A 27,963-nucleotide genomic window follows, 5' to 3' on the forward strand; every position below is an offset into this window, starting at 1 on the left:
ATAAATTTAGAGCAACAGAATCAGTACCAGTCAGTAGATATTTCAGTACATTAATGAAATGATTTCAAGTGCCTCCCAACAGAATCCTAAACTACAATATGGAGCAACCTTGCAATGCTTGAGGGCCTAAACGCAAACCTTATGTTGCAGTCCCAAGAAATATCGAGTAAGACTTAGGCTTTTGTTTGGTTCTGAATTTTTCTTTGCAAGAAAAATGTTTGTATTTTCAGGCAAAGGCCACCTGAGTTAACTCTGCATAATACTTATCAAATACTGTTCTTGGTTAAGCTCTCTGGCTGTCTTTGGTCTATTATGTAATTCAATTAAATCATATTAATTCATCTATTGTTTTTCAATAATATTAAGATAATACAAAATGCTATGTACATAAATTCATAAAACCAGTTAAGCTTCTTTGATCTAAGTATTTATGCAGTTTTTCGTCTTCCTGTTGCTAAACATGAACACAGCCATTTCTGTGAAATTCCATTGCTATAATAATGGTGTACTCACTATATTGTGCTCCAGGAATGTTCAACTGATGTGCGTTCTCTTTTCTATTGCAGAAAGACATGGTTAGGCTGGTGTGAACTATGGCCCAGTTCTATTATAGAAGAAGCGTCAGTGCCCCTTACCGAGATCGAATCCCGCTACGCATTGTACGAGCTGAGTCTGAACTCTCACCTCCTGAGAAAGCCTATTTGAATGCTGTGGAAAAAGGAGATTATGCCAGTGTGAAGCAAGCCCTGGAAGAAGCAGAGATATATTTCAAGATCAATATTAATTGCATTGACCCCCTTGGAAGAACGGCTCTTCTTATTGCAATAGAAAATGAGAACCTGGAGCTCATAGAGCTACTTTTGAACTTTAACGTCTATGTTGGGGATGCTTTGCTACATGCCATCAGGAAAGAGGTAGTTGGAGCTGTTGAGCTGCTGCTAAACCACAAGAGGCCCAGTGGGGAGAAACAGGTATTTTCCAATGGAAGCTTTTTGTCTGTTGATAATTGCTGCTCTAAGTCTCTGTATGTGTGGAAAGGGGGCGATCCTTTTCAGGATCATGGTTGGTGTAGAAAGACTTAAACCTCCTCCCATGCTGCAGGAAATTAATGGAGACTGTGCCTCGAATGTATTTAAAAAACCAAAAAAACCAAACCCAATTACCTCATGTGGATGCATCAAATGGTTAGGCCTTTGAAAGGTTTGTATTCCTAAACTGTTCTGAAAAGGCCAGTTGTAAAGATCCTAACCCTTAGTGGGAGACAGCTGTGCAGTAACTGAAAAGCACCTGGAGGGATGCATCTGATCCCTGACGTAAGGTTCCTATGTGATAACCAGACACACATAACTGACATACTTGTCTAATTAATGTATGAAAGACTAAAGAGTAAGCTGTCCTGCCAGGCTCAGCTCACCTTTGGAGGAACTAGGTCATCAAGCCTACTGTTCGCTCCCAGCCTACCTAAGAAGAAGAGGTTTTGAGCAGGTTGCTACAGCTGAGACCACATGGCTCTTACAAGCCATTACTGTGTTCCAATACCAATAATTAGGAACCTACACCACTGTAGCTAAGCCAAATTTTACTGCCTGTGCAACTCTTTCTGAATGCTGTATGGAAAAACACATGAATCTGACCTTTGGAGAGTTTGTAAGTAAATCATTTTTAACTTACCAATCGTGTGGCCTTTTTCTATGTTAAGGCAAGAATTTTGGAACTCCCAAGGACATATTTTAAAGGTCTATTTCCATGATTTGCTTCGCTGCATATTTTGTGTTTTTAAATCTCTTTTTGGGTTCTCTCACCAAAGTGCACTTGCCCCAAACTTGGATCTTGGCAACCAGAAAGTCTCCTTTCTATATACAGTGGTACCTCGGTTTACGAACTTAATCCGTTCCGGAAGTCCATTCTTAAACCAAAACCGTTCTTAAACTGAGGCACACTTTCCCTAATGAGGCCTCCCGCCGCTGGTGTCCTTTTACCATTCGGCTTCCATTCTTAGACCAAGGTAAAGTTCCCAAACTGGGACACTACTTCTGGTTTTGTGGAGTTCGTAAACCAAATAGTTCGTAAACAGGGCTGTTCTTAAACTGAGATAGCACTGTACCTATATTTTCCCTTGCCACCAGCAGTTCCCAAGCCCCACTTTAGAGTATCCAGTATCCAACATTTGTCCAGGTCCCCTTGTGCCTCTCTGTTCCTGCTTCTGATGAGAATAGTTTGGATGTCAGAGCCCTTGGGTAAGAGTCAGCCAATGAGGCAGGAGGAGAGAAGTGGCTTAATATGCAGAAGTGGACAGTCTGCTGTGCCACAGTGTGTGTATCCAGAATGGCAGTAATATCATAGGAGAAGAGTGGAGGATTATAGTAAAGTGCTATGCAAAGCTGATAGGTGCTCTACTCCCTGAAATGTTGAGAAAGGTGTGGTGAAGGCAGATTGGTAAGTGAGATTACTGCAAAAAGTAGCTCTGAGGTTGCAGCAAATGCTGCTCTGTGTCAGTCAGAAACACTGGGAAGAGTCCTAGCAAATAGAAAATCCGAGCATGTATAGAAGGCAAGAGAGATAATATAAGACCTGCACCCCTGAATGATGTGCTAGAACATTTTTGTGTAGAGATTAGAAATAGATGTAAGTTTCTGGTCTTTTCTTGTCTGCTTTAATTTTCATACATTATCAGGGCACTGTTAAAATATTGAAATGAACAGCATATTGAAATGTCTGGGGGCATTTCACAATGCATAAGGTATCATTTAATTACACTATCTTGTTCTCATTGTGGATTCAGTAGTGAAAGAGAAGTAAAACGTATAATTCATTTCTTCAATAGCATAATGAGAGCTCATTGTTGTATTGTGAAAGCATTCAATGTATCATCCCTGTTTTTGCACTGTTGCAATGCTATGCAGTCTGAATGGAAGGGAATAATCAATTCCCCTTTGGAATTCTCCCCCCCCCCCTTTATTATCTTTCCATTTTTGGAAGAGAGAACAGGAGAAATCTCTATATCCTCTTCTAAATATTATTCATACAGAATACTACATTGCTTGTTTTGTATCCTGTAATTTCAGACCTCATATATTCTTCTGTGACTCAAAATTCCAGTAATAATTCTACATAAGTAAAACCTCTCCCTAAGAAAGAACCCAGAATGAACCTTACCAAAGCTGCAAAATTCCTGAATCACGTTGTTGTTGTTTTTACTGTCTTTTACTTTTTACTTTGCTCTGGAGTTATGACTAGGGCTCTGTATATGCCACAATTCTGCAGGAGTGCAGGAAGAGCTCAGAACATGACATTGAACATATAATTTCTTTATGAAATCTCAGAAGCCAGGAGGAAGGACCAATATGAATAATAATTCCAGTAGATGGAAGAGGGGCTTGAATTATGTAAAAACAGCAAACATTGCAGAATACATTATGCATAAGAGAAAATATACAATATATTAATTTGCTTATTTAATACATAATATAAAATCCAACTTTCCTTGGGGCACGGTTTGGATTGCAGAAAGTTAATTTTTTTTGGAAAAATACTGAGTTACATACTTCTTGGTGCACAGAAATGGCAGATAATTAAACTTAGTACAAAGCACATAGCACAACTCAGCCACAGTTAAGCACATTTAAATTCTTCCAGTTGGTGCATTTATGTGTGTTTACATGTCTTCCATTGACATCAGACTGACATATAAATGCTTGTATTTGTCTGGATTATGCCCATTTTTTTTTTAGTAGGATGGAAACAAACAAGAAACCTCTCTCATATGAAATGCTTTCTCAACTCCACAATCCTTATAAAGGATGGGCCACTCTATATATTTTCATCCCTGAAAATTAATACAGCTCCAAGGTTTCAACCAATCTTAATCTTGCCTGAATATGGCGTGTTTTGGATGCGTAAGTCCTACTTGTGTGAATGTGTGAGTGAAAAGGGGGAAGCATTTGTTTGTACCTATGGTCTGTGAGAGGTGTGTGTGTACAAAATAAATATGAATATGTTAGCTGTGTGTGTGTGTGTGGTCTGTGTGGGAGATATGCACTTGGGCAGAGAGAAAGGGAGAGATGTATGAGTGAAGTGTATATATATATGACTGAGTGAGGCATGGATATGTTTGTGGTCTGTATGTGAGTAGTGAGTGTGCATGAGAGGGTCTGAGGCTCCTTGTGGCATGGATCCTGGAGCAGCTGCTGTAGTTACACCATTATAATCCAACTCTGATTTAGTCTCGCACTCAAAGTCATGCAGTTTCTCTACGCATAGAGAAGGCTCCCTGTTTCAGGCATTATGCTGAATGCAATGACAGCAATGATGGGAGCAGGAAAGCAGTATGAGTTTGAGCATGGAGCTAAGCACATGACCCTGAATGTCCCCTGAACACACTTTCCTTCCACCTGAGAATAACATGACTCCTACACACCTAATTCATGTCAGCAAATCCCCTCACAGGATATGTGTGTCATCCTCCAAACTTTATTGGTCAATGTTAAATAGATATACTTGCATCAAGGGACCATCTCAGTTAGTTGTCTATATGGCCAAATAATGCTTTGTTCGGAGTTTGATTCTATAATGTCTCTGGTATGTAGCTAGATAATTAAAGAAGCATGCTGAAGTTGTAACAAATGCCGCTCTAGAAAAATTAGAATTGCTTCATAGCAAGTGCACATAGAAATGGACTTGGGAACAAACATCCAAGACCAAAATAAATTAAAATACTTCCCTTTACAAACAAGAATAACTCAGAGTTCCAGCACAAAGAATGACATGCAAATAGTAGCAATATATAAAATCACAGCATATAAACAACACAGAACAAGACTTTGCAGAACTGAGACTCTTGATCTTTATAACAGCTTACCTATCTGAGTGCAAACAGGTTTTGAGTTACGGAGAGCTAAAAATGTGTTCAAACGTGATATATATATTGCACAGTTTGATGTGTACAAGAATGTCTGATTTATTACACATATCCTTATTTATGTTCAGAGTTGATTGCTGGCTAGCACAACTAAATGAGAGAAGGAAGCTATGTAAATCAAAGCCAAAAAAAGGATATCAGGCTACATCAAAATACTGCAGTAAATCCCAACTATGAAGTGAGCTACATATTTCCATATATCATATATGCTTTTAAGTGTTGGGGTTGAGTGCCTGAAGAGGGCTGTCTGGTACTCCTGAACCCAGTGTTAAGCTTCTCTCTTCCCAATCAAGCAACAAAGCCTAGAAGTCCTACTTGCTGCTGCCACTTGCAAATTTCAGCCTTGTTTGTCCCATCCTTATTAATGGTGGGTGAGGGAAAAACAACCACTTTGTTCTTCATATGCTCAGTTGTCCTTTGTTGTGTGGTTCCCAAGTGCAAACCCCATACAAGGGATTTTGACAGGTGGGCAGATCCAACTATCTGTCAACTTTGACCTGCAAGGCTGATACTGATAAGGATCAGGCCCTTCAAACCAAAAAGGTTCCCCACTGCTTACACTGAACAAAATCATTTGATTTGTTGCAAACCCTAGGAAACAGTAGTGAATTGGGCTCAGAACATGCACAAATAAGTAAAGTGTTGAAGAGGTTAGCTCACTTTTCAGTGACTATTTGGTTCTGGATACATTATGGATATCTGTAGGCAAACAAAACAAAACAAAACCTTGCACTCCATAGAGAGCTGGGCTGAATGTTAGTAAGTTTCAATTTCTTCCAAAACAAAGACACCATCCCAAAAAATAATTTGGAGTAGAGTAGCCACATTTTTTCCATTCACTTTTGATGGAGCATCTGCTTAACAGCTCCAAAATAGATGCAAAATTTATTCAGATGTAGATAAACTATTGCACTGTTTTCTTGGCCCATAACATTGCTCTAATCATTTCCTTCTCGGTGACTTATAGCTCCCTTCTAGAAATCAACTTTTGGACTTTAACCCTCCCATTTGAGTGTAGTGCTGATAATGCCAAGGTCATGGGTTTGATCCCCATATGGACCACCTACATATTCCTGCATTGCAGGGGGTTGGACTAGATGACCCTTAGGGTCCCTTACAACTCTATAATTCTATGATTCTATTGCTCTTTTCAAATAGCATTGCCTTTATAGCCATTGTAATCTACTACCTCATAAGTTGCAATGTGGGGAGGAGAAAATTATGAATGGGAGTGCAGTGGAAGGGGGACAGAATAATTAATTCTCTTTTAGCACTACGGTTTCTCCCTTGCCTGCTGCTGCTGCTTTGGTAACATTTTACTCCTTGGCTGCTTCATTCGCTTTCTTATATTTCTCACACAAAGGACCACTACCAACCAGGGATTAAATAAAAGAGGTTAATGCCACAATGGGTAAATACACACTGCATTACTGTTTTGTATTTTATTATTGAAAACTTTTAACCATTTAAAAAAAGATTTCTAGACACCACACAGGCAATCTGATGGGTCACCTTGCCCCAAATTCCTTGCTCTGAAGGACTCCTGGCCCTTTCTCAGTGAGACAGAGGGAAGAGGGAGCTTGGGGCCAAGATACAGCCAGCACAAATGCCACATTAGCCACAGCAAAGCACTAAACATTCCAGGGTGTGTGTGAATAAACAGGGTGATGGCATTGATGCTACCTGCCTCAGGCAGACATTCAATGTTATGCACCAGCTCTGACCTGCAGCTTTGCTCTGATAGACGCCACAGACTTTGTAGACATGAATTATACTTCCTTCAAAATGGGCAAAAGCAGCCCCCTTTCTTGTTCTAATAATAGCTACTATTTATTCCCCTGGGAGGGTGCAAGATGGAGAGAGAACAAACAAAACTCAGAAGCATTTGCAGTGATTAAGGTGCTGCACTACTTTGCAGTGGTCTGTACTCCCATGGACTGTTCCATCTTTGGCTGTGCTGCTGCAATGGATCAACTGTTCTGGGGATGTTTTCCAGTCACTTGCTTCTACGGAGTGTTATTTCTATGGAGAATTTCAAAGGCACTCATCTTTCATGGAAACACTGTCCAAACCTTCCCAGATTGCTCAAGCCCAGATTTATTATTTATATTTAGTGCGCATGATCCTGGATTTCATGACCCTGAACCTGAACAACAGCCAGAACCCTGGCACAAAGGAGGAGGAAGGAGCTAGCTCAAGAAGACCAGTGATGTAAGCAGTGAAGATGCTGAACCCAGCATCAGGCCCTGACACAGAACCTGAGCTGAAGTTCTGTGCCAGGCTTTGGGAAGCAGGTGTAAGACTCTGACAGGGTCCTAGAGCCCTCTTGCTTCCTTCTCAAAGCTCAGTAAGTGTTTGCCCAGCTTTGGGAAAAGAAGCAGGAGGACTCCAAGATCTTTACTGGGAACCAGTGGCGCTGCCCTAAAACCACCTCTGCCTTACATCAGCTGTAAAGAAGCTGAAAAAGCTGACATGATTAGCCTCTTAGCTCATTATTAATGTTCATGGAAGAAGCCACAGAGAGAGAGGTAGAAGGAATGCTCTTTTATAGTCTGCATCTCTGGTTGTTTTTACTTTCCGGACTGTTTTATTGTCGAACAAAATGAATAAGTTATAAGGTGCTAGAAGATCTAGCTATCAATTAGTGTTCGTATTTTCAGCGAACAATCTAACTTTCTATTGATTTTGCTATAGTTTAAATGCCATCTAGTGTTTAAATGAGGCATTTCATTTTTGAAAAGATCTTTGTACAAATTAAATCCAAGTCACTAAGGCCAATCTTTATAATGTATTTTGCAGCTATTTCAATTACAACCTATTTTACAGTTTATGATTGGGATTATTTTGCCCTGTAGCATTAATTACCTTTTTTAAGCCAATAAGTCTCTATTTATGATAAGTACTTTGCCATATGACCTGGTTTTATTATTTTGGATCTCTATGAAGTTTTTAGTATGACAGAGCCCAGTTTTTTCTGCAGCAACATTAGAAGTTCTATTCTGAAGGCCCTGGGTGGATTTCCATCTAGTTTGTTATCACAACACAGATGACTCCTGCATCTATTCTGTTAAATTATCACTTCATATGTTGCCCAAGCTGCAACACTACATTAACACCTGCAATATTGTAACACTTTGCTACACAAAACTGTCACTAGCAATGACTTGTTAGCCCTCTTTGATAGGTGAGAGTACAGCAATTTGGGCAATGCCCAAGTGGTTCAAAATTTTAATCCCATCTTGGCCACACTTCATTGTGTTAAAATGTGTAGCTTGTCCCCACATGTCTGCTAGCCAAGATCCATTTAGGCAGAAATAGCAGGGCGTCAACCTGGGGTCTTTTGCATTCAGAGTTTATGCTCAGTCATTGAGTTATAGACCCTTAGAATTGCACCATGCCATTAAAATTAGTGACTCATGTCCTGCAGGCATGGTTGGAGTCAGTTCTGGATTGACACAGAAGAAAAGGTTCAAACAAGCTGGTTCAGAATATTGTATTCAGATGCCTATATTTTCTCCAGTTGTCCATTACTTTACTGAAGTATTCCCAACTGGCCTTCTTTATTACTTTACTTTTAAATCTACCTCTCTTTCCTCCCGCCACTAAGGCCCTCCAAGCAGCTCACAATAAATATCGACATAATGTTACACACTACCCCAATCTCTGAGTGGTGCAAGATTCCAGGGGTCCAGGGTCTTTGTTTCCTTTGGAAATGAGACACAGCAGAGACTTTGTGGTGTCCTTTTGATATATGGCGCATATATATATATATATATATATATATATATATATATATATAGTTTATACATATATACAACCTGAGGCTATGATGTGGGTTGGGAGGCGGCTTCCAGCATTGCACTTTAAGAGGGTCCTGTGTCTCCCATTGCTGCAGCCTTGGATTCAAACTGTCAGTTCATATTGTGTTCTGACCGTCCCCCCCTCAGGTTGCCGCATTTAACAGACTGCAACCACTTCCCCCCAGGTCACATAGTCACCCCTGCAATCCTGAACTCAGCTCTGCTAACTATTACTCCATGGAATGAGGGGCTCCATCCCCTTGCTGTCTGGCACAGCCTATATCTTCTTAATGGCTCTTCACCTTCCCTTTGTTCTTCCTGATGGTTCTTTTCCCAGGTGATTTCCTGAATGGGAAAGCTAGTTTGGCCTATATTTTTCCTAAATCCAGCATCTGGCAGCCCATTTCAATACTCCAAGCATTGTTTGAACTCCCAACACCAATTAGACCCAGCAGCTATTAGACACAGGCATTTCGGGGAGTCAAAGCACCCACAAACCCATCACAATAACAACAAAAACCCAGTAAAATACAAATCCATTCGGCAGGAAGATAATGTTACATCCATTTGTAAAATCCCTGCAAAATCCCTTGACCTACTGTTCTTATTTTTGAAGATGGGTCAACAACATTAAATAGAAAATTAGCAACTTTGGAGCCAGTCCTCATTACAAATTAAACAGATTCCTTATTCAAGGGCAACATAACAATGGTTTCTATAGTGGTGAAAAGCACAGCTATGATGAAGATTATCCACTAGTTGGCCTCCTGATGAATATGTATTATTTTTGGAATTCAATTATCTTCTGTTTGTTATGCTTTTCGCACATTCTGCTGGCAACTGGAGTTGTGATAATGTAAGAAATTAGCTACTTTGCATGTCAAATATTGCCCAGCTGATCACACATTATTTTTCCCTTGACAGAATCCATTTCATGTGGCAAAAACAGCAAACTTGGGGCATTTACCAACATGTCTGCAGTAGCAGGGTTTATTTATTTTTTATTTTTAAAGAGAAAATGAGGGATGTGTATATTCACATGTAAAAGAGGAGATGAGTGCATGCCAGGAATCTGAAAAAGCTGTAGAATATGCTAGACTGCTGTCGGAAGTCATGCCCAATTACCTGGAACAGGGGTTGCCAACTTTTTCTGGGCAAAAGGGCACATTAGGAATTTTGACAACAACAAGAAGAATCTTTATTACAGCCATAGGACAGCGAATTTTGTCAAAATGTTGTAAGTCACCAAGTGGCTGTCAGAGGCATGGCATAACACAAAATGGCTGTCATGGGAATGTGATGTAACATAAAATTAGAGTACACTTACTCCTGCTGCTTCACTAACCTACAGACAGCCTAATGTTTACTGTAGAAAGTTAGCTGTGTTCTGCTGGTCCTGATTGGGGAGATCATACAATATGGATTTCACACACAAACCCATGAGCGCGTGCACACACAGATGCTGTTGCTGTCTGATAACAACAAGGATTACTCCCTAGTACCAGGAAATATACATGAAATGGGTGCTCTGCCAGCAGTGGATTTAGAACAGTTCAGGCAATTCCCTCTCACAGGGCACCGAGCTGAGGGGGCACAAAACAACAATAACAATATTGCCTATATTTACATGGGGACCTACTGAGAAGATCCATAAAAAAGCAACTCTACCAAAGGAATTATTGCGAAAATAAGAAATATTTGGGTGTGAGTGCACAAGATTTTGTCCTTGCTCAGGACCCCATATTACCAAAGTCTGCCCCTGACATCACATGCACATGACAAGGCCCCCAATGTCGGTTGGAACTCGGTGCCTCTGATGTACAACATCCATCAACTGAACTTAACCTTCTCTAACTGAACAAGCTAACAAACAGCCTTGCTTTTAAGATTCTATTAATCTTACAGATACAGTAACATAGATCATGCTGTACGTGAGCAAAGGGGTTGCAGAACAGGAGAGAGAAGGCATAGAAACAGGGATGATCTATGTAGAAGGAAGAGTTGAGAAAAGCTAGTAGAGGGGGGAGAAGGGAAAGGGGTGAAAATGGGGGTGCAAATAATGTTGGAAAAAGGGAGTAGTAGACACAAGAATGGGGGTTGAGATGAAATCAGGGGCATGAAAGGGTCTGCAGAATAGGAGGGGATGGTGACTTCATAATTGGGCAGAAGGTGAAAAGGTTGGTTAGTATTCATTGCAGTGTGCAAGAAGAGGAAGATGCAGGAGGTCACCATGAAGGTGGCTTGTGTACAAGGAGGTGGGGGTGTTGCACAAAAGGTGAGGAAGAAGGAGGGATGGGTTGGTGGGGCAATAAAATAGACATGGCTTCACAAATGGGCTTAAGAAGGTGAAAAGCAAGCATTACAGTTGCATGGGGTGAGAAGGGCAAGCCCTAGGGGTTTAATGTGATGGGGAACGGCAAGAGAATTGGCAAGTGGAGTTGACAGGCATGCGAACTCTCGTATTAAATAAAAATTTACCTATCCTCATCAAACCTGACTTCTGAACTGTCAGGTTTATGAAATAAACTTAACCCCTTGTTATATTCATTAGATATCTGCCAACCTTCTGCAAATTTATCTTGCCTTAGCCTTTTTTAAAGTGATGTCCAAAAACATAGCCACATTAATAATTTAAAAAGCAGCTGGAGGACAGTTAGGGGCTACTAGCCAGAGAATCTAAATGAATCAATATGCTCAGAAACAGTATACCTCTGGTGCTACTTTTGAGGATGATTACCAGAGGAAAATACTTTGAAAAAAATAGAAATGAAGAAATTTAAGATTATTATTATTATTGTATAGGCACAGTAAACAAAGAGAATTTTCTTCCAAAAGAGCCCTACATTTGCTAATCAATTAAAGGCTGATTTGCACAATACAGTGGGACCTCGGGTTACAGACGCTTCAGGTTACAGACTCCGCTAACCCAGAAATAGTACCTCGGGTTAAGAACTTTGCTTCAGGATGAGAACAGAAATCGCGCAGCGGTGGCGTGGTGGCGCAGTGGCAGTGGGAGGCCTCATTAGCTAAAGTGGTACCTCAGGTTAAGAACAGTTTCAGGTTAAGAACAGACCTCCAGAACAAATTAAGTTCTTAACCCGAGGTACCACTGTATATTTTTGGCTACATGAATCAGCTGCAGTATATAGTTGAAACTAAATAAATGCAGATGTAGACTGGGAAATTATGCATATGGTCAGAAATGATTGCTTTAATCTTAATGGCATTTTTCCTAACCACCGTGAGAAATTGCTGCTGAGCATGTTACCTGATGCACACATAATACAGATGCCCACACAGGCTCCCTCCATAATTGGGATTACCCTCAAATCAGCTGCCACAACCATCTTGGAAATTGCTAGAAAAATTGCAGACAGCCGCAGACACCTTGGGGTGGAAGACTAAAGCCTTATATGTGTGCTTCTGCAGGAATAATGGCATGAGGGAGAACTGGGACAAGATTTTGAAGCTCCACCTCCCTCCACCATGTCATTTTCTTGTTTTCAGCCCTTCATGTGCTTGAAGGCAGAATTGTGAAATGGGGCACCTATATTCTTAGAGGTTCCCTCCACAGTTTAGAACCCCTGCTTTAGAGGTTTGCCCTCCAACTCATGGAGGGCTATAAACAGGGCAAAAGGAATGCACCAGAGGGACTGAGGCATAACTCTGTGCCCCTGATCTCCCTTATCATGAATACCAAACAGGGTTTATTTGCTGCTGCACTCTGTATTTCAATTCAGCCTTCCTTTTTAGAAGAATGTGACTGCAAATATTGTAAGCAAAACAAGAACACTTCATTCTGACAAACCTATCTGAGAATGCTCTCTGGAATGTCAATAACGTTCCCCCTTCACACTAAGACAGATAGGTCTTTATTTATGATGTTATGCCAGGGAAACAATCATAATTGAGGAGACTGTGAGTCACATCCAGATATACAGACTCATTTAAATTCAGCAGATGTATGAACATGGACACATAAATAATGACAATGTATTTGCCTTCTTTCGCTATGCTCCTCCTACAAGACTTTGGGAACAGTCTATATGCTATATATTGCATCACAATCTCCTGGGCAAATCATGACTCTACATTTCTACAGCACCTCTTCTCTAGAAATTTGACCTCTTGAAGCTTGAATTATTTAAATGTCTACAGTGCACAGAATTAAAGCACATGGTTCAGAACTTGTATTTCCCTTGCTTGTGGAATTACTCTGCTGCAAGTGACAAAGGCAGAGATGTCAAACTGTTTAGCAACATTACACAGACAGGGAGAAGGGAAACTGTTTTCAGTCTTCATTCTGCGCTCAAATATACCTTTAGCTGCCTGTAGCTGCTTTCCTGAAATTTCCAAGATAATGAGAGCTCTAGGGTCTATGTCAATTTTGCGAGGCGGGTGGACTTGCAAGAATTGCTAAAACTAACAAGTTTCTCTGTATGGGGAAAAAAACATGCATAAACCTGAAGCCAATCAGATTAGTACTCTAGTTCTCAGTGTAGTCAGTTGCCTGCCAGAATTACTTCCTAAGATACGGTATCTATGCAAACAATTCAACAAACTGAGCACCTCAAACTAATTTAGGGCTAAACTGTGCCTGTGGTTCTTGTCTACTTCAAGTAAAGGTTTGAGAACCCAGCTATCACTTTGTGACTAAAGATGGATTGTCAAAGGGGATAATTTTTTTCCTTTTCCCATAGCACTAGTTCATCATGCAGATGTTAGTTAGAAATACTGATGGACCACTCTGGTTCTTGCTGTCGGCTAGTTTTTCTGCTGCCCTGTTTAGTGTGGTGTGATTCACTTCTTTGAATAAATTGGATTGGTTGTACTAACCAGATTGCTTGTCCCAATGTTGCCTTTGCTTGGTTCATGTGGGTCCACTTTGTTCTCTGCTGTCATAATCTCCTTGATGATCTGCATATCCTGAAAGCAGAACTCACACAATACCTTTGATTTATTAGAACCAACCAAACACCACAGTGAGGGAAACTAATTTGCACAAAACCACCCTCAGGCTAAATGTGAAACAAAAATACTGAGTGATCTTTGGTCAGCAGCACCATCTCAGCCTAAATCTAGCACACAAGGATATTGTTAAGATAAAAGAGAGTAAGACCTGTATGCTGCTGTGAGCTCCTAGGAGAATGTACACATTAAATATATGCTAAAAATTAACTTTATTAACTAAAAAATAAATATATTAACTCAATACTAAAGATGGAAGTGGGAGTGGGGGCTGAGAGCTAGTGTCTTTTCCAAGGCTGCTGCTGCTATTGTTATTGTTATTATAATATACTGCCCTTCATCATAAGATCTCATGGCAATTCACTAGTGAGTTTATAATTCTGGAATCCCCAATATGGTGACTATGGTGACCCTTTCATTTTTTTAAATCTGGAATTTATTCAGTTTTGCCTTTGGGTGTAGCCCAGGGCTTTTTAGGAGAGGTGGATGGCATTTGCTACTATTTTGTGGTGTGCCTGCAACAGTTCCTTAGATTTCTAAATGTGCCCATAAAAAAAGGTTGGAGACTTTTCTTCTACTACTACAAAAACTGACATTTCAACCCAGGACTTTCTTGCTTACACCCATGGCAACCACAGTATACCAACTCACATTGCAATGTGCTGACCAGTCTGTAATTTAATACGTTATTATGACCAGAAGGGAGAAAGGAATATTTTATGTTCATACTGGTTGAAATAACAATACACTGAAATGGAGCAAGATAAAGAAGAAAATAATTAGGAATACAATTGACAATGGCATTTACAGTAGTTTATCAAGGTTTATATACTGCTTATATTGGTTTGCTGTGCAAATACTGAGTGATTCAATCCCTTGTCAGTATTATGATTTGCAAAGTTACAGCAGGCATAATATACTAGAAGTCTATATTTTTACAATCCTAAGTTCTTAAATTTTCAACTAAGGCATCACACAAATATCAGATGGTGAGTTCTAAACTTGTAAACCCACATGGAATGTTTTGGTTCCCAACTTAGAATGTTATTCCAAACTAGTCTCAGGGTTCATTTCTGCTCCTATATTGAGTCTAAAACATTAATTGACCCTTAACCTTACAAATGGAAACATCTGTCGTAAGAGGCAAAAGCAAGAGGGAGAAGAATCCCATCATAAGCTGTTGCCAAACAAACATGTTACAACCTGACTAGAAGTATTGCAGCCCGATACTTCAAATCTGTGAAGCAATATGCTGAACTCTGTGGTACCCAGCCTTGTGCATCCCTCCTTAGCTTGTTTTTTCTCCCAGTTTCTCTTCCCACTCATGTTTCTGCATCCTCCCCCTTTCATTCTTTCTTTTTTAGGCTTCTGCCTCTTCTACTCCTCCTCTTTACTTAAGGATTTTCTGCCTGCCCTGACCTTCTCTAGAATTAGAGCAGCTGAACCAATGACAACCCAAGGCCTTTCTGGCTCCCCAACCCCTCCAATATGCAGGCTTCACTGTCACCCCTACCGCTTATGCCACTATCACAAAACCCCGAGAATAGTGTTTCTCAAACCATGGGCTATGGTCCACTACTGGGCCTCAGCATTGTTCCAAGTGGTCCTTGTATTGGAGTATTTATATTTTTGTTTATTTATTTTGTGCTTTTATCCTGTAATTTTATGTTGTGAACTGCCCTGAGATCTTCGGGATGCGAATGAGATCCGTTCCGGAGCCCCGTTCACATTCTGAACAGAATGTAAGATGCAACTGTGCGTCTGCATGTGCGCGGGTCGCGTTTCGCCGCTTCCACGCATGCACGTGATGTCATTTTGACCATCTGCGCATGCACGTGTGGCGAAACCCGGAAGTAACGCGCTCTGTTACTTCCGGGTCGCCACGGAGCACAACCTGAAAATACTTATCCTGAAGCATATTTATCCCGAGGTATGACTGTACTGTATATAAATTAACAACAACTTACTCTAGTAGTTACGTTAAAACATAGAGTGCAACTCTATCCATTCAAGTAAGTGTGGCATGCTGGGTTCAGATGCTACTTTGCTCTGTACTTTCTTCCACCACTAGGGGGAGGGTGTTCTTTTCCCTACAGCTTTACATTTAGGTTGAACACATTTAGGTTCTTTTTACCACGATTTCTGAAATGCCCCAACAACTTTCTGACAACTTACAGAGCATGAGAGTTGACACAGTCCTCACTCACAGTTTCCCAAAAACATTTCTACAACAACAACAACAACAAAACTTTATTAGCAAAGCCAACAGGCCACAGCTGTACAAGAGTTAAAAGTAAAAAATAGAGATAAAAGGAAGAAAAGAACAGGCAAAAGGTGGTCCGTCGGATGAACAAGTCTGTCACTCAGATGGTGGCCCTCAATTTCGCAGCTCTCTCGATGTACCTCGCGACCTTCTCTGTTATCTGACTTTCCGTATCAGATAATAGAAAATACAGTGTAATGTCTGATGAACGGCCGGGGTTGGAGAGAATGAGTGGAGTAATAATCTCATTCCTTAGGTCTTTGTAGAGGGGGCAAGAAAGAAGGACGTGAGACACTGTTTCCGTGTTACCATCTCCACATGGGCAGAGTCGTTTTTCAAATGGAGTCTTTTGGTAACGACCTTCGAGTACAGCAGAGGGGAGAACATCCCATCTAGCCAATGTAAAGGCACGTCTGTATTTCGGGATGGTTAGTTTAGACAAGTATGAAGCTGGAGAGTCAAAATGAGAAGGGGGAAAGTAGGTATACCATGGGCACAGTTTCTTTAAGATGGTCAGGTTGTTTTGTCGTTCGATGTCTTTCAGGCGCTGGCCTATTAGACTCTTTGCTTTGATGAGGCCCATTGATAATAGGGACTGTGAGTGCAGACCGCATGTAAGGAGTTTTTGATGCACGGTTTTGAACCACTTGCTTTTGTGAGAGTCTTGCATTACTAAAGGCAGTAGACCAGGTGGATTCAGATTAAGACGAAGCCAATAGTTGAGTGTTCTCTGAAAACATTTCTATAATCTGCATTGTTTCAAAGGCAAATATAATGAGGAGAAAGACTTGCATTGTTAACTGAGAGGAGAAATTACCATTCTATGGCTTGGTCAAGGTGCAGTTTTGACTGAGATGAGAATTTCCTTTTGTTCTTTTGTCCCTGTTCCTTTGAGACAGTGAAGAACATGGCTGATTGATGTTCTATGACCTTCACTGGTATGGTGCCAGAGAAGTTAAGTTTCAAACTTGTAGAGCTTTGAAAAACAAGCCAAATCACATGCAGTGTGTCAGACACCTTCAGCTTTAGTAACCCTGCAGTATGCCATGAACAGGGGGAAAAATGCTTCTTTTTGCCTCACAGCAAAGGAATTTTGAACCGAAGTTCATTTCTTTATGTTACAGGCAAAAAGCCAGCAACATTTATAAATTATAGAAATTTACTTTTGCTGACTATGAGCCAACTGTCTTCTTTGAGAGGGCTTGCTTTTATCAAAGAGCTCAGAAGTCTAGCGAAACTGTTGAGCCGTTCATAAGAGACCTTAATTTTTTTCAAGAAGCTCCTCATAGGGACACAATATACAGTGATATGCACCTGATGGAAGACTTAACTCTTTGCAAGACTATAGAGACGTCAAGGAAATCAGGGGCAACCAAAACTCAGGCCAGGGAGAGGATCTTTTATGCAATTGAAAATATATGGCAGCTGCTGCATTTTCTTTTAGATACAAGGAAAGCTTAAGTCAGATTTAAAAGATTTATCCTATGTAAATGGGTGGATATGATATACACCATGCCAGCACCAATGTTCCTAACAAAAGGGAAATTTTCAAGACAGAAGGAGGAACAGGGCAAAGTTACTCCCTCCCTAGTTCATTGATAGTATTTCTTGAACCATTAGTAACAGTAGTGAGACAAGAAAAAACTATAAGTGGAATAAAGTCTGAAGGTCCTGAATGGAAGTAAATGCTTACAAATATGGAGAAATAGCTGAATTTAAAGTGAATTTAGCTAAGAACTAGCCTAAGTTTAATTGGGAGTGGTTGGGGGATTTTCAGGTATGGAAAAGGAATGAAAGGAATTCTGTCATGACTGGGCAGAGGTCCATTCAAACAAATAGTGAGGGAAATGCAGGATTGTATCTATGAGAATCATTTCATATTCACACCATCAGTAAGTGATTTAAAAATAGCACCTGTGCACTATAAATAGCTGCTTCTAAAACGTATCAAGTCTCCTCTGTTCTGTATTTACTGACAAAACGAAAACCCTCCTCACACTGTTTTATTTCTCTCATCACTTGTTGGGAGCAATTACTGTAAAAAGGCAAAGCCAGGTTCTGTTCTTCCTTATAGAAATGGTAGGAGCATTACCAGGAGACAATACTTGTTTCCAGACTATATACAGTATTACAGTAGGTAAATAAGAAGTACAAAACAAGCATTTGTCTTTTGGGGGGAGGAAGGTAATGATATCTCAGAAATAATTACGGCGACACTAAGAAGGTGAACAAACAGGGAATGCAAAAATATTGAAATTGAGGAATAAAAGAGCAGCCAGCCTAGCGTCTTTCCTCTCACTCTCTTTTAAGTTCTCATTTAAGACTGGGATAGAGTCTCTCCAGTCAAAGCAAGCCTTTTAGATGTTAGCAATATATGAAGAGGGGAAGCAGGACATCCCGATCTCAGGGCCATAGATCCTGCCACACATTTGACTGAAGATGTCTGCAAAGAGGAAGCCTCCTTACATAGAGATGTGTGCACATAGGCTTCCATGTGGTCAGGAAACCAGAATGCGCAAGGTTTGGAGTAGATTTGGTATCATCTGCATGTGGATAGCACCCAGCTCTATTTCTCATTTTCATCAGATTCAGGCAGTACTTTGGAAGAGCTTAATCAATGGCTGAGTCACTGGAGGGCAGCAAATAAAGTGTAGGTCAGATAAGATGGAGATGTTGTTGGCAGGTAGGTAATCTATCCAGTTCAGTTGTGTTCTGGATTGGTTTGTACTACCCAAAAGGATAAGTCCTTGTATGATTATACCTTGATATCTTGTACCTTGAGCTACAGATAACACCTATCCAATATAACTGTATTCACTTTCCTTCCCACAGGTACCACCCATTCTTTTGGATAAACAATTCTCAGAGTTTACACCAGACATCACACCCATTATCCTGGCTGCCCATACAAACAATTATGAGATCGTAAAACTTTTAGTACAGAAAGGTGTTTCTGTTCCCAGACCGCATGAAGTCCGCTGTAACTGTGTGGAGTGTGTCTCTAGCTCAGATGTGGATAGCCTTCGCCATTCCCGATCCAGGCTCAATATCTACAGAGCTCTTTCAAGTCCGTCTTTGATTTCCCTGTCAAGCGAGGATCCTTTTCTTACAGCTTTCCAATTAAGTTGGGAACTTCAGGAACTGAGCAAAGTGGAAAATGAGTTTAAATCTGAATATGAAGAACTATCACAGCAATGCAAACAATTTGCAAAAGACCTCTTGGATCAGACACGGAGTTCCAGGGAACTTGAAATTATTCTTAACTACAGAGATGATAACAGTCTAATAGAAGAGCAGAATGGTAATGAACTTGCAAGACTCAAACTGGCAATTAAGTACCGTCAAAAAGAGGTAAGTGTATAGAAGAATATTTTTCTGATTTAATTGAAATAATGTATGAGATAGATGATATACCCATCAAATGAGACAAATTGCTGTCAAGGTCTTTTGTTCACCATATTGTCTCAATTTAAAAAAGGTAATGGGCACATTCGGTTATTAGGCTCTTGTGATACAAGAAACTGAAATATTGCAGCATATAAGAATTCCAGAAGTACTGCTGCTCATGTTTTCTCATGAAAAAAGATCCTGTTAGTATAACTGCCTGACGTTAAGCACTGTGGAAAGACAGAAGTATTTTCTGATTCATTTTACAGCCTAGAATTCCTCCACAAGCAGCAATGTGCATTACTGCAAATAGTTGCTTCCTGTAAATGTGTGGAGGCTTTCATGATGATGTAATAATGATAATCAAATCAGTGAAGGTATAGAAATCAGACAGATGGCACTGTGTTGGGTGAGGAAATGGAGGCTACTGGTAGGAACCTATCTGACCCAGACACTAGTGAGATCCCTTCAGAGGAAGAGTCTTGGACCCCTACAGACTCTCTTCCAACTGAAGACTTGGAGGAAACCCAAAGGCAGCCTGAAGTACCCCACTTCAGAGATGTCAAACTTAGGTTACCCAAGGACCCCATGCCAAGCTCTGCCACGATCTCTGATTCTCCCCCCCCCCCCAGCTCTCATGAGTGAAGATGGCAGCAGAACCAAACAGGAAGGCCAGAGTCACAGAAACAGTGCTTTATTGCCAGGATCTACTTGAGTGAGAATCCAGCTTCAAGGAATGACCCAGCAAAGAACCTGTTAGAGGAGGAGCTGGTGGTGACTGTGCAATTCTTTTGGTCTTCTCTGAACCTTTGTTAGGTTAACAGCTCCCTTTTGAGCTCATTAATGTTCTTCCAGCTCCTTCTGTCCTGTTCTGGAACTCCCTGGCTCAGCCCTAGAGGTTCCTGGCTCAGCCCCTGCTTCAGCTACCACTCTGACTCCAGCCTTCACATCAGGTGCTGGTCATGAACAACTACTTAGAAGGGTTACGTTCCTCTTGGTTGAGCCACAATAGTCCAGTAATTCAATGAGAACAAAACGACTTTGAAATAATAATAGTAATATTATTCTGGTTGGCTTCCAACAGAATATTAAAAACAAACTTCCCTAAACAGGGCTGCCTTCAGATGTCTTCTATAAGTCCGATACAGTCGTACCTTGGCTTTCGAACAGCTTAGTTCATGAACAACTTGGAACTCGAATGTTGCAAACCCGGAAATAGGTGTTCCGGTTTGAGAACTCTGCCTTGGAAGCCGAACATCCAGCGCAGCTTCCACTGCTTCCGATTGGCTGCAGGACACTCCTGCAGCCAGTTGGAAACAGTGCCTTGGTTTCTGAACATTTCAGAAGTCGAACAGACTTCCAGAACGCATTCTGTTCAAAAACCAAGGTACGACTGTAGTTGCAAGTATGTCTTAGAAAATTCTATGCACATTTAGTAGGAATAAGTGCCACTGAGGTAAATTGAACCTATTTTTGAATAAATAGGCTGCACCAAACAATTTACTTACTGAAGCTGAAAAGCATAAAGAAGAAATATAAAAAATATTATTAGGAATGCAGTAATGCAGTTCTCAAGGGGAGCAATACCGCCTTTATCACCTCTTAGACTCATTCAGAAAGTTCTGATTTTTCTGCTTCAACCACTGAGTGAGTGAGACTAACTCCAGCCAATTAGTCTATAAAGGGATTTGGATCACCATGCTAATCACATGATGCTTGAGATGATAGCCTGTTTTGTTTGATTCAAAGTTATTTTTTTATCATAACTGATGAATTTCCACATGTTGATATTTTAATCACACCCTTTAGCATTGATTTTAATTATTTTTGAATGCTTTTAATAGTTGTTTTTAACTGATAATAGGAGTTTTTTTTGTAAACCACCTCGAGTTCTGTTTGTTTTTTATAATCAAGTGGTATATAATTTTTAATAACTAAGTAAAAATAATTCTTTATAACTAGAAAGTCATGTGAAGATAGGTGCAGGAAGATACTGTTTGCAAATCATGGAGCTTCAGTATTGCAATGTAAACACAGGGTTAGGGTATCCTGTTTGCCTCATAGTACATGGTTCTACTCTGATAATTTATTGTGTAACATGAGAATATTTTTTATATTATATTTTAAGATTTTCAGACATTGCAAATAGCTAACATAAATACAAATATTTTTAAAGCAGAGTTCATTTAAAGAAACAGTCCTAAGATGATATTTAGTTATGCGTGTGCATTGCTTATTTGGTTGTGCCACCTTAACATTTTATGCTTTATAACAAAAGTATAACCAAGTTAGAAAGCCATCATAACAAATATGATATTGCAGAGGTTTCATTTGGTCTTTGATACTTCGTCGAAGCTGAGCAATTTCCTCAAGCTCCATTTTAACAGATGGCATCCTTTGCCTTTTAATTAGCTGTTACCTGAAATCAGACTGTAGGGAGGAGGAAACTAATTATGGCTAAGATTCCAAGAACCACATGACTACCAATTCTGCAGCCCCAAGTGGGCTTTTAGAATTGTACTTTTCTAATGCCGCTCCATCATCCCAAGCAATAAAATTCCTTTAAAACTGAGGCATATTCTCACAGCAGTCTGTGATTAACCCGTAGTGGGAAGAGAGTGTTCAAAAGTATGTGTGGAGGGAGTGTAAAAAGCTCCAATGAGAAACACAGAAGCCAGGAGGGGTGACTGTCTCAGCCTGCATCTCTGTTTGGATTAACCTGCCTGTTTCTATCCAAACAGCTCATCTGTTGCAACAATTTGTAGATCAATTATGAATATGTAGCCATTTTCTGCTTGCACAGAATCCCATCACATGAGAATTCTAGAAGAACCCTAGATTATTTTTTGTGGAGTCCGTTCCATCTGCCTTTAATGTAGCATATGAAGAATTTAATTCATAAAGCTTGATTTATGCAATGAAACACTGCTATCCAATTCATTCACGCATATTTTTTTTTAAAAAAATGTTTTCCTCTCTTTTGTAAGAGCACTTCCAGAATATCTGTTTATTGAACATACATCCTGATTTTTTTGCAGGAAGAGTAGATGATATTGGCCATTTAATGAGTATTCATTCCAATTGGCTTGCGGGGAGGTTTGATGATGTTGTGTCAAAGCAAGTACCATCCCATTGCTTCCCAGTGCAACTTTGCATTATTTTTATTTTTGCAAGAAGTCTGAATTTTGTGGGAAGCAGACTTGTTGCATGCAACCTCCCAAACAGCTTGAGTTGCACAACCTGAATTTGCCAGTCTGAGCAACTCCAGACAGATGTCTTATACCAGGTTTATGCAGCACTAAGCATTATACACTTTCAATGTGGATTTATAATGTATTTGTCTGATCCTCCTGCTGCCACACTAATGTTTTCCAATACTCCTGCATTATTGACTCTGCACTGGCATCCTCCAGCAATTCCAAGGCCATTTTTTGCACCCTCACCATCCACTCTATTGACCCTTCCCCTCTACAGAAGTAGAAGTTAGATGTGCTGTATGATACCATGCTGCCATATCACTGTGCTTTTTCCAAGCACCAGCAGTAGCACAGCTGTTCTTTTCTCTCAGTCTGCAGCAGGAAGTCTGATCTCTTCTTCCCTCCCTGTGCCCTGTAGCTGGGCAAAGATCTGACATCTGGAAAGAAGGGAGCTGGGAAAGAAGGAGGAAAATACATAAATCGTCCGTTGCCTCTGTGTTGCAGTGTCTCTAGTGTCACCTCTCTAGTTTCTCTCTTGCTCTGCACACACACAGCCACCACATTGTTCTGCGTTTAAGCATACACCCATCTCTGAGCAAAACAAAACCTTAAGAGGCTAAGCCAGTCACAAAGCTTCCCTTTGATCACCCCCCTGACACAAGTGGAGCCACCATAGCTGCCAGCAAGCAGCAAAAAAGAGCAGGTGGGCAGCAATTTTATCTCTCCCCCTCCCCCCTTTTAAGTACAAGTTATTTGCAGAATGGCAGCATGCCAGCACCATACTTCCACTTTTACAGTTTTAATATTCAGGCTGTGATTACTGTGCTAAACCTTCACTCGGTTCCACAAAAACAGCATCAACAGGAAGCATGTGGGAGTAGCTATTTCACAAAGAAGCAACTTCAATTCGGCACATTGCCATAGTACCATAGCACATCAGTAGTTAAAAAAGAAAAAAGGGAACATTTCTGGTATGAAAAGTTTAATGATATGTGCCAAAAGTTATGGATCATGCACAGATTGCTACTTATGCCATGTGACCATCTCATCAGTTTTAAAAGTACAAATAACTTTAATGTGGGAGCACTTGTGACTAATGCAACACCATTAGGAGGACAAATCCTCAGTAACAATGACATCAGTAAAAACAGTGCATATCCTCAAAGGCTAAGGTCCCAATCCCAGGAGGCATAAGCCTTTCACCAAATTAGTCAACAGAATAGTCAGGATTGGGGGTGCAGCACAGTCCAAACAAACCAAGGTCAAGCACAGGGAATCGGTCTAGGAAACAGTCCAAGATCAGTATCATAAGTTCATCAAGCCGTGGGAACTAGAAACAAGGTTGTGTTGTTTCCAGCAAATGAAAGACTCGGGAAGGAGACATTATGTACTCCCGCCTCCTGGACCACAGCCTGACTACAGTTGATGTTAGTTGCATACTCATGTGTATACCCCTTACTCATCAGTAGACTACTGACTTTGGGTCCATAGATGCATACTGTAATGTTTTCTTTAGCCTTGACCCAAATATTTTAGCGCCAGTGTTCTTGAGAACTGATGGGTGGTGCTACCTCCTCCTCTGATAGCTCCAGGGGTTCTCCAGCAGGTCCCAACCTGGAGGACCCCTCAAGGAGATACTCGGCATTGGTTTCACAGGACCCTGCTAGCTCCTCAAAGTTCTTGACCTGTGGGGTGTCTGATTGATCCTTCAAGGACCTCATGTCTGGTACCAGGCCAGGGCTAGATATAACAGTATGTGATGGAATCCCACCAGAAAATAGCTAATCTGGAAGTGCCCAAAGTCTATGAGTCTGTCCCAGGGTATGGTGGAACAGGGTTGACCTCCTTCGTGCCAATTATTTCACATTGTTGGCTTTTTGCTGTATACCTTTCTATTTCCAGCCCCATTGTTTTTGTGGGATACTAACAAGATGTAATAACTTGACCTAGGATTGATTTGCTCTCCTTGTCTCCAACATGTTGTCTGCACAAAGAGAATTATGATTTTAACAACACCTACTGGAAGAAAAATCAATATACTGGTAGATAAAAAGCAGCAGCAAATGAGTCAGAGCCAACAGTTTCACCATATGTGGCAATTAGGAAGGAGTTAAAAGTTGGCAAGTTAGGGAAAAATTTGTAAGGATGGTTCATATTCCAATAAATATAGAAAAGTGTCTTCAATGAATTTTCAAAGTGACTGTCGACATGGAAACAGCATATTGCTAATAAAAATCCAGAAATTTTATATTGCATTTACAGCAAAGGATTGAGTTTTCGTCCTAGAGTGCAACTGATGTGGATTATCCAGCACCCTCATAAATGCAAAGGTCTCCCATTTAAGGAGCAGAATCAAGATGCAAATTGAGGAAAAGCTGTCATTGAGGGCAACAGTTTAGAAACAGTTCCTGGGGAGAAGACTGAGCTGAACTCCTCATTTCTAGTGGTTGCCAAGTTTGTAACAACTGGTTTGGAAGGCATTTTAATCCAGTTCTTACGTGGTAGTGGGCTGGAATTTTATTTCATTTCATTTATTAAATTTGTATATTGCCCTTCATCCGTGGCTCTCAGGGCGGATCACAACATAAAAATATGAGATTAAAAATGAAACAAAATACATAATAAAAACAAGAACAAAGACAATCCATTAATCCCCTTCCCTGACTTGCATAGTGATGGGAAATTGTGGAGGAGGGATCTGCAGAACTTGGATTCCAAAATGGACTCACCCGATCTGACTAATGTGTATCCAGATTGGATCACAAGTCCACTTTAGAAGAGCGGTGGAGCATCAAGCCCTGTTGATCGCAGGGCAATATTCTGTTCTATTGAAAGAGCACAGCGGTAATAAGATTGACTGTGCTAGCTACTCCAGGCCCTGAGCAACTGGGAGACTTCTTCTGGGAGCCCTGATAAGAAGGATCAGTTGCAGTATGCATACATGTTCACCTATATGGACTTAACCGTCCAGGGGTCCTTTATCTTACCTTTTACTTTATATTGTGCACAAATTACTTTTTGTTGTATCATTTCATAGCTATACAAGTTACAAATTTCAGCACAGACACCAAAAAAAGAGGAACTTCTTCATTAGTAATTGCTTCAAGCATTCATTCTTTTATCCATTACAACCGTCTTATTATACTTAAACTATGCAAAACAGTTCATACTGTAGTTTCGTATTTGAATACGTAAGTAAATAAACTCAATTTTTCCTCAATGTAATACAGTGGTACCTCGGGTTACATACGCTTCAGGTTACAGACACCGCTAACCCAGAAATAGTACCTCAGGTTAAGAACTTTGCATCAGGATGAGAACAGAAATTGTGCTCTGGCGGCACGGCAGCAGCAGGAGGCCCCATTAGCTAAAGTGGCTTTTCAGGCTAAGAACAGCTTCAGGTTAAGAATGGACCTCCGGAACGAATTAAGTACTTAACCCGAGGTACCACTGTATATCAATGTTGCTTTGTTGTTTTGTTTGCCACCTTTTTCCAGGATTGTGGTCAACTTTTTCATTATTAGTTTATTTGATTGCCGAACCTTTTGTTATTTCATGCAATTTTATTGTTCATGGCTTAGAGAGAAAAAATAGTGAGAGATATAAAATGCATAAAATAAGCACAAACGCTGCCTGCCTACCTCTCTATTTTAAACCCCCCCCCCCTTTTTAGAAGGCTGGCTGCATTGTGGTCTTGGAAATGCCTTGCCCATGCCAAGCTGCTTCTCAATTATTGAAGGAGCTCTTTGCAGCTTGCAGACTTTACCCCAAGGAACTGGGAAAACACATAGCCAAAGGTGCATAAGAAATAGCCACTTGCCACCCACATCTTTCTAGAGCAGGCATGCATCTGTGCAACTTGAGCAGAGTCTAAATGGCCATCCCACTACTAACAACGGTGAATTTAATGCTGACTTGCCGGAAATGTGGATCAATGTTCTTTTTATTCAACAAAAGCCTAAAGAGAAAATAATGCTGTGTAGGAGATATAATATTTAATTACCAGAGAAATGGATTCAGCAAAGCAGGAGATACTTGTAAATAGCTAACCTCAAGGACTGCATTAGCACATTCTTTATCATTTGCCAGAAGCCTTATGCGTGGCTGAGTTACTCAGAATTTGACACTAAGCCAAGCTAAAAATGCGATTAGAGGTGGAAGTTATTTGACAAAATATTAATACAGTGGTACCTCTGGTTAAGAACTTAACTCGTTCTGGAGGTCCGTTATTAACATGAAACTGTTCTTAATGTGAGGTACCACTTTAGCTAATGGGGCCTCCTGCTGCCACTGCTCCGCCGCTGTGAGATTTCTGTTCTCACCCTGAAGCAAAGTTCTTAACCCGAGGTACTATTTCTGGGATACTGGAGTCTGTAACCTGAAGCGTATGTAACCTGAAGCGTCTGTAACCCAAGGTACCACTGTAACTAGGTGCTGCTGCTCTGCTTGCCACCATCACCTACTCCTTTACCCTTCCCCCACCCCTTCCTCCACCCTCCAGTCAGTGGCGGAGCTTCATGCTCTGGCACTGGGGGGCAGAGAACAGGTGGGGGCGGGGCACGCTGCCCACAGGGGCGTGGCGCACGTCCTGGGGATGTGGCGCCCAGTGCAGGCAGGTGGCAGACTCAATAGCACCCCACCGGGATCATGCTGCCGGGGGCGGTGTGCTCCCCGCACTCCTCTTCATCCAGTGCCTCCAGCCACCCTCTATCCCCCCAGAGTTTACTCCAAGCCCTTCCTTTTCCCTCTTGAGTCCCCCCCTCCCTCCCTCCCCCCCATCAAAGAATGGGGAGGTGCTTCACAAAGCGGCTTGCTAAACTGCTGTGTGAAATACCTTCCCTTCCATTAAACCCTCCTGTAGCCACGTTTAATGGAGGGGGTAGGGCTTCACAGTACCTCCCCTCCATTAAACAGCTCACCTGGGCCAGCCGACCATACCTAATGCCGCAGTTGGTGTGGCCCCCTACTGAACGCGAGAACTGCGGAGCATGATGACAAGTTGGAGTTTTTAAAAAATATTACATAAGGTTTGTGTGTTAATTTGTTCAAACCAGGGTCCTAGTTTTGCTCGAACATCAGAAGTAGAATCTTTAAGTATGTATTTCATTATATACAAGCAGAAAACATTGAGGCAAGATAACTGGTCAGCCTCATTCACCTTCCTTTCAGTACCAGATTCAGTACCTAAATTAATTTCAGCATGAGATGGTTTAAGAATGAATTGTGATTCTTAAACCAGGCCTTTCAGATAGATGTCCCCAGCTTATTTTTAATTTGTTGTTTATATTTATAAACTACAGTTCTGGACCATGTACAAAAGGGGATACACACACACACACACACATCCTCTACTCATTCGCATTAATGACACAGATAGTGCAGATCTAATTAGGACAGAGGTGGATGTGGGCATGACTCATGAGGTAAAGC

The 27,963-nt window shown here is 40.8% G+C and overlaps 1 protein-coding gene and 1 long non-coding RNA gene across 3 annotated transcripts in view; one reads left to right on the top strand and one right to left on the bottom strand.

Annotated features, from left to right (window-relative positions):
* TRPC4 (transient receptor potential cation channel subfamily C member 4) overlaps positions 1 to 27,963 on the top strand; it is a 61,608-nt gene that overhangs the window by 12,220 nt on the left and 21,425 nt on the right. For both annotated transcript variants that reach the window (XM_083594244.1, XM_083594245.1), the window contains exons 2-3: positions 567 to 971; positions 18,782 to 19,300. In XM_083594244.1, the coding sequence (XP_083450370.1) occupies positions 594 to 971; positions 18,782 to 19,300 (897 nt within the window). In that variant the 5' untranslated portion in view covers positions 567 to 593. The remainder of the gene's footprint in view (positions 1 to 566; positions 972 to 18,781; positions 19,301 to 27,963) is intronic.
* On the bottom strand, positions 1,154 to 1,455 carry LOC310753182. The gene is made up of 2 exons (XR_014543263.1): positions 1,344 to 1,455; positions 1,154 to 1,308 (listed from the first exon to the last, which is right to left on the bottom strand). It is a non-coding gene; the product is annotated as an uncharacterized lncRNA (long non-coding RNA).

This window comes from Podarcis filfolensis (genome assembly GCF_964270895.1).
Source record: "Podarcis filfolensis genome assembly, chromosome: 17".
NCBI classification, from domain to species: domain Eukaryota; kingdom Metazoa; phylum Chordata; class Lepidosauria; order Squamata; family Lacertidae; genus Podarcis; species Podarcis filfolensis.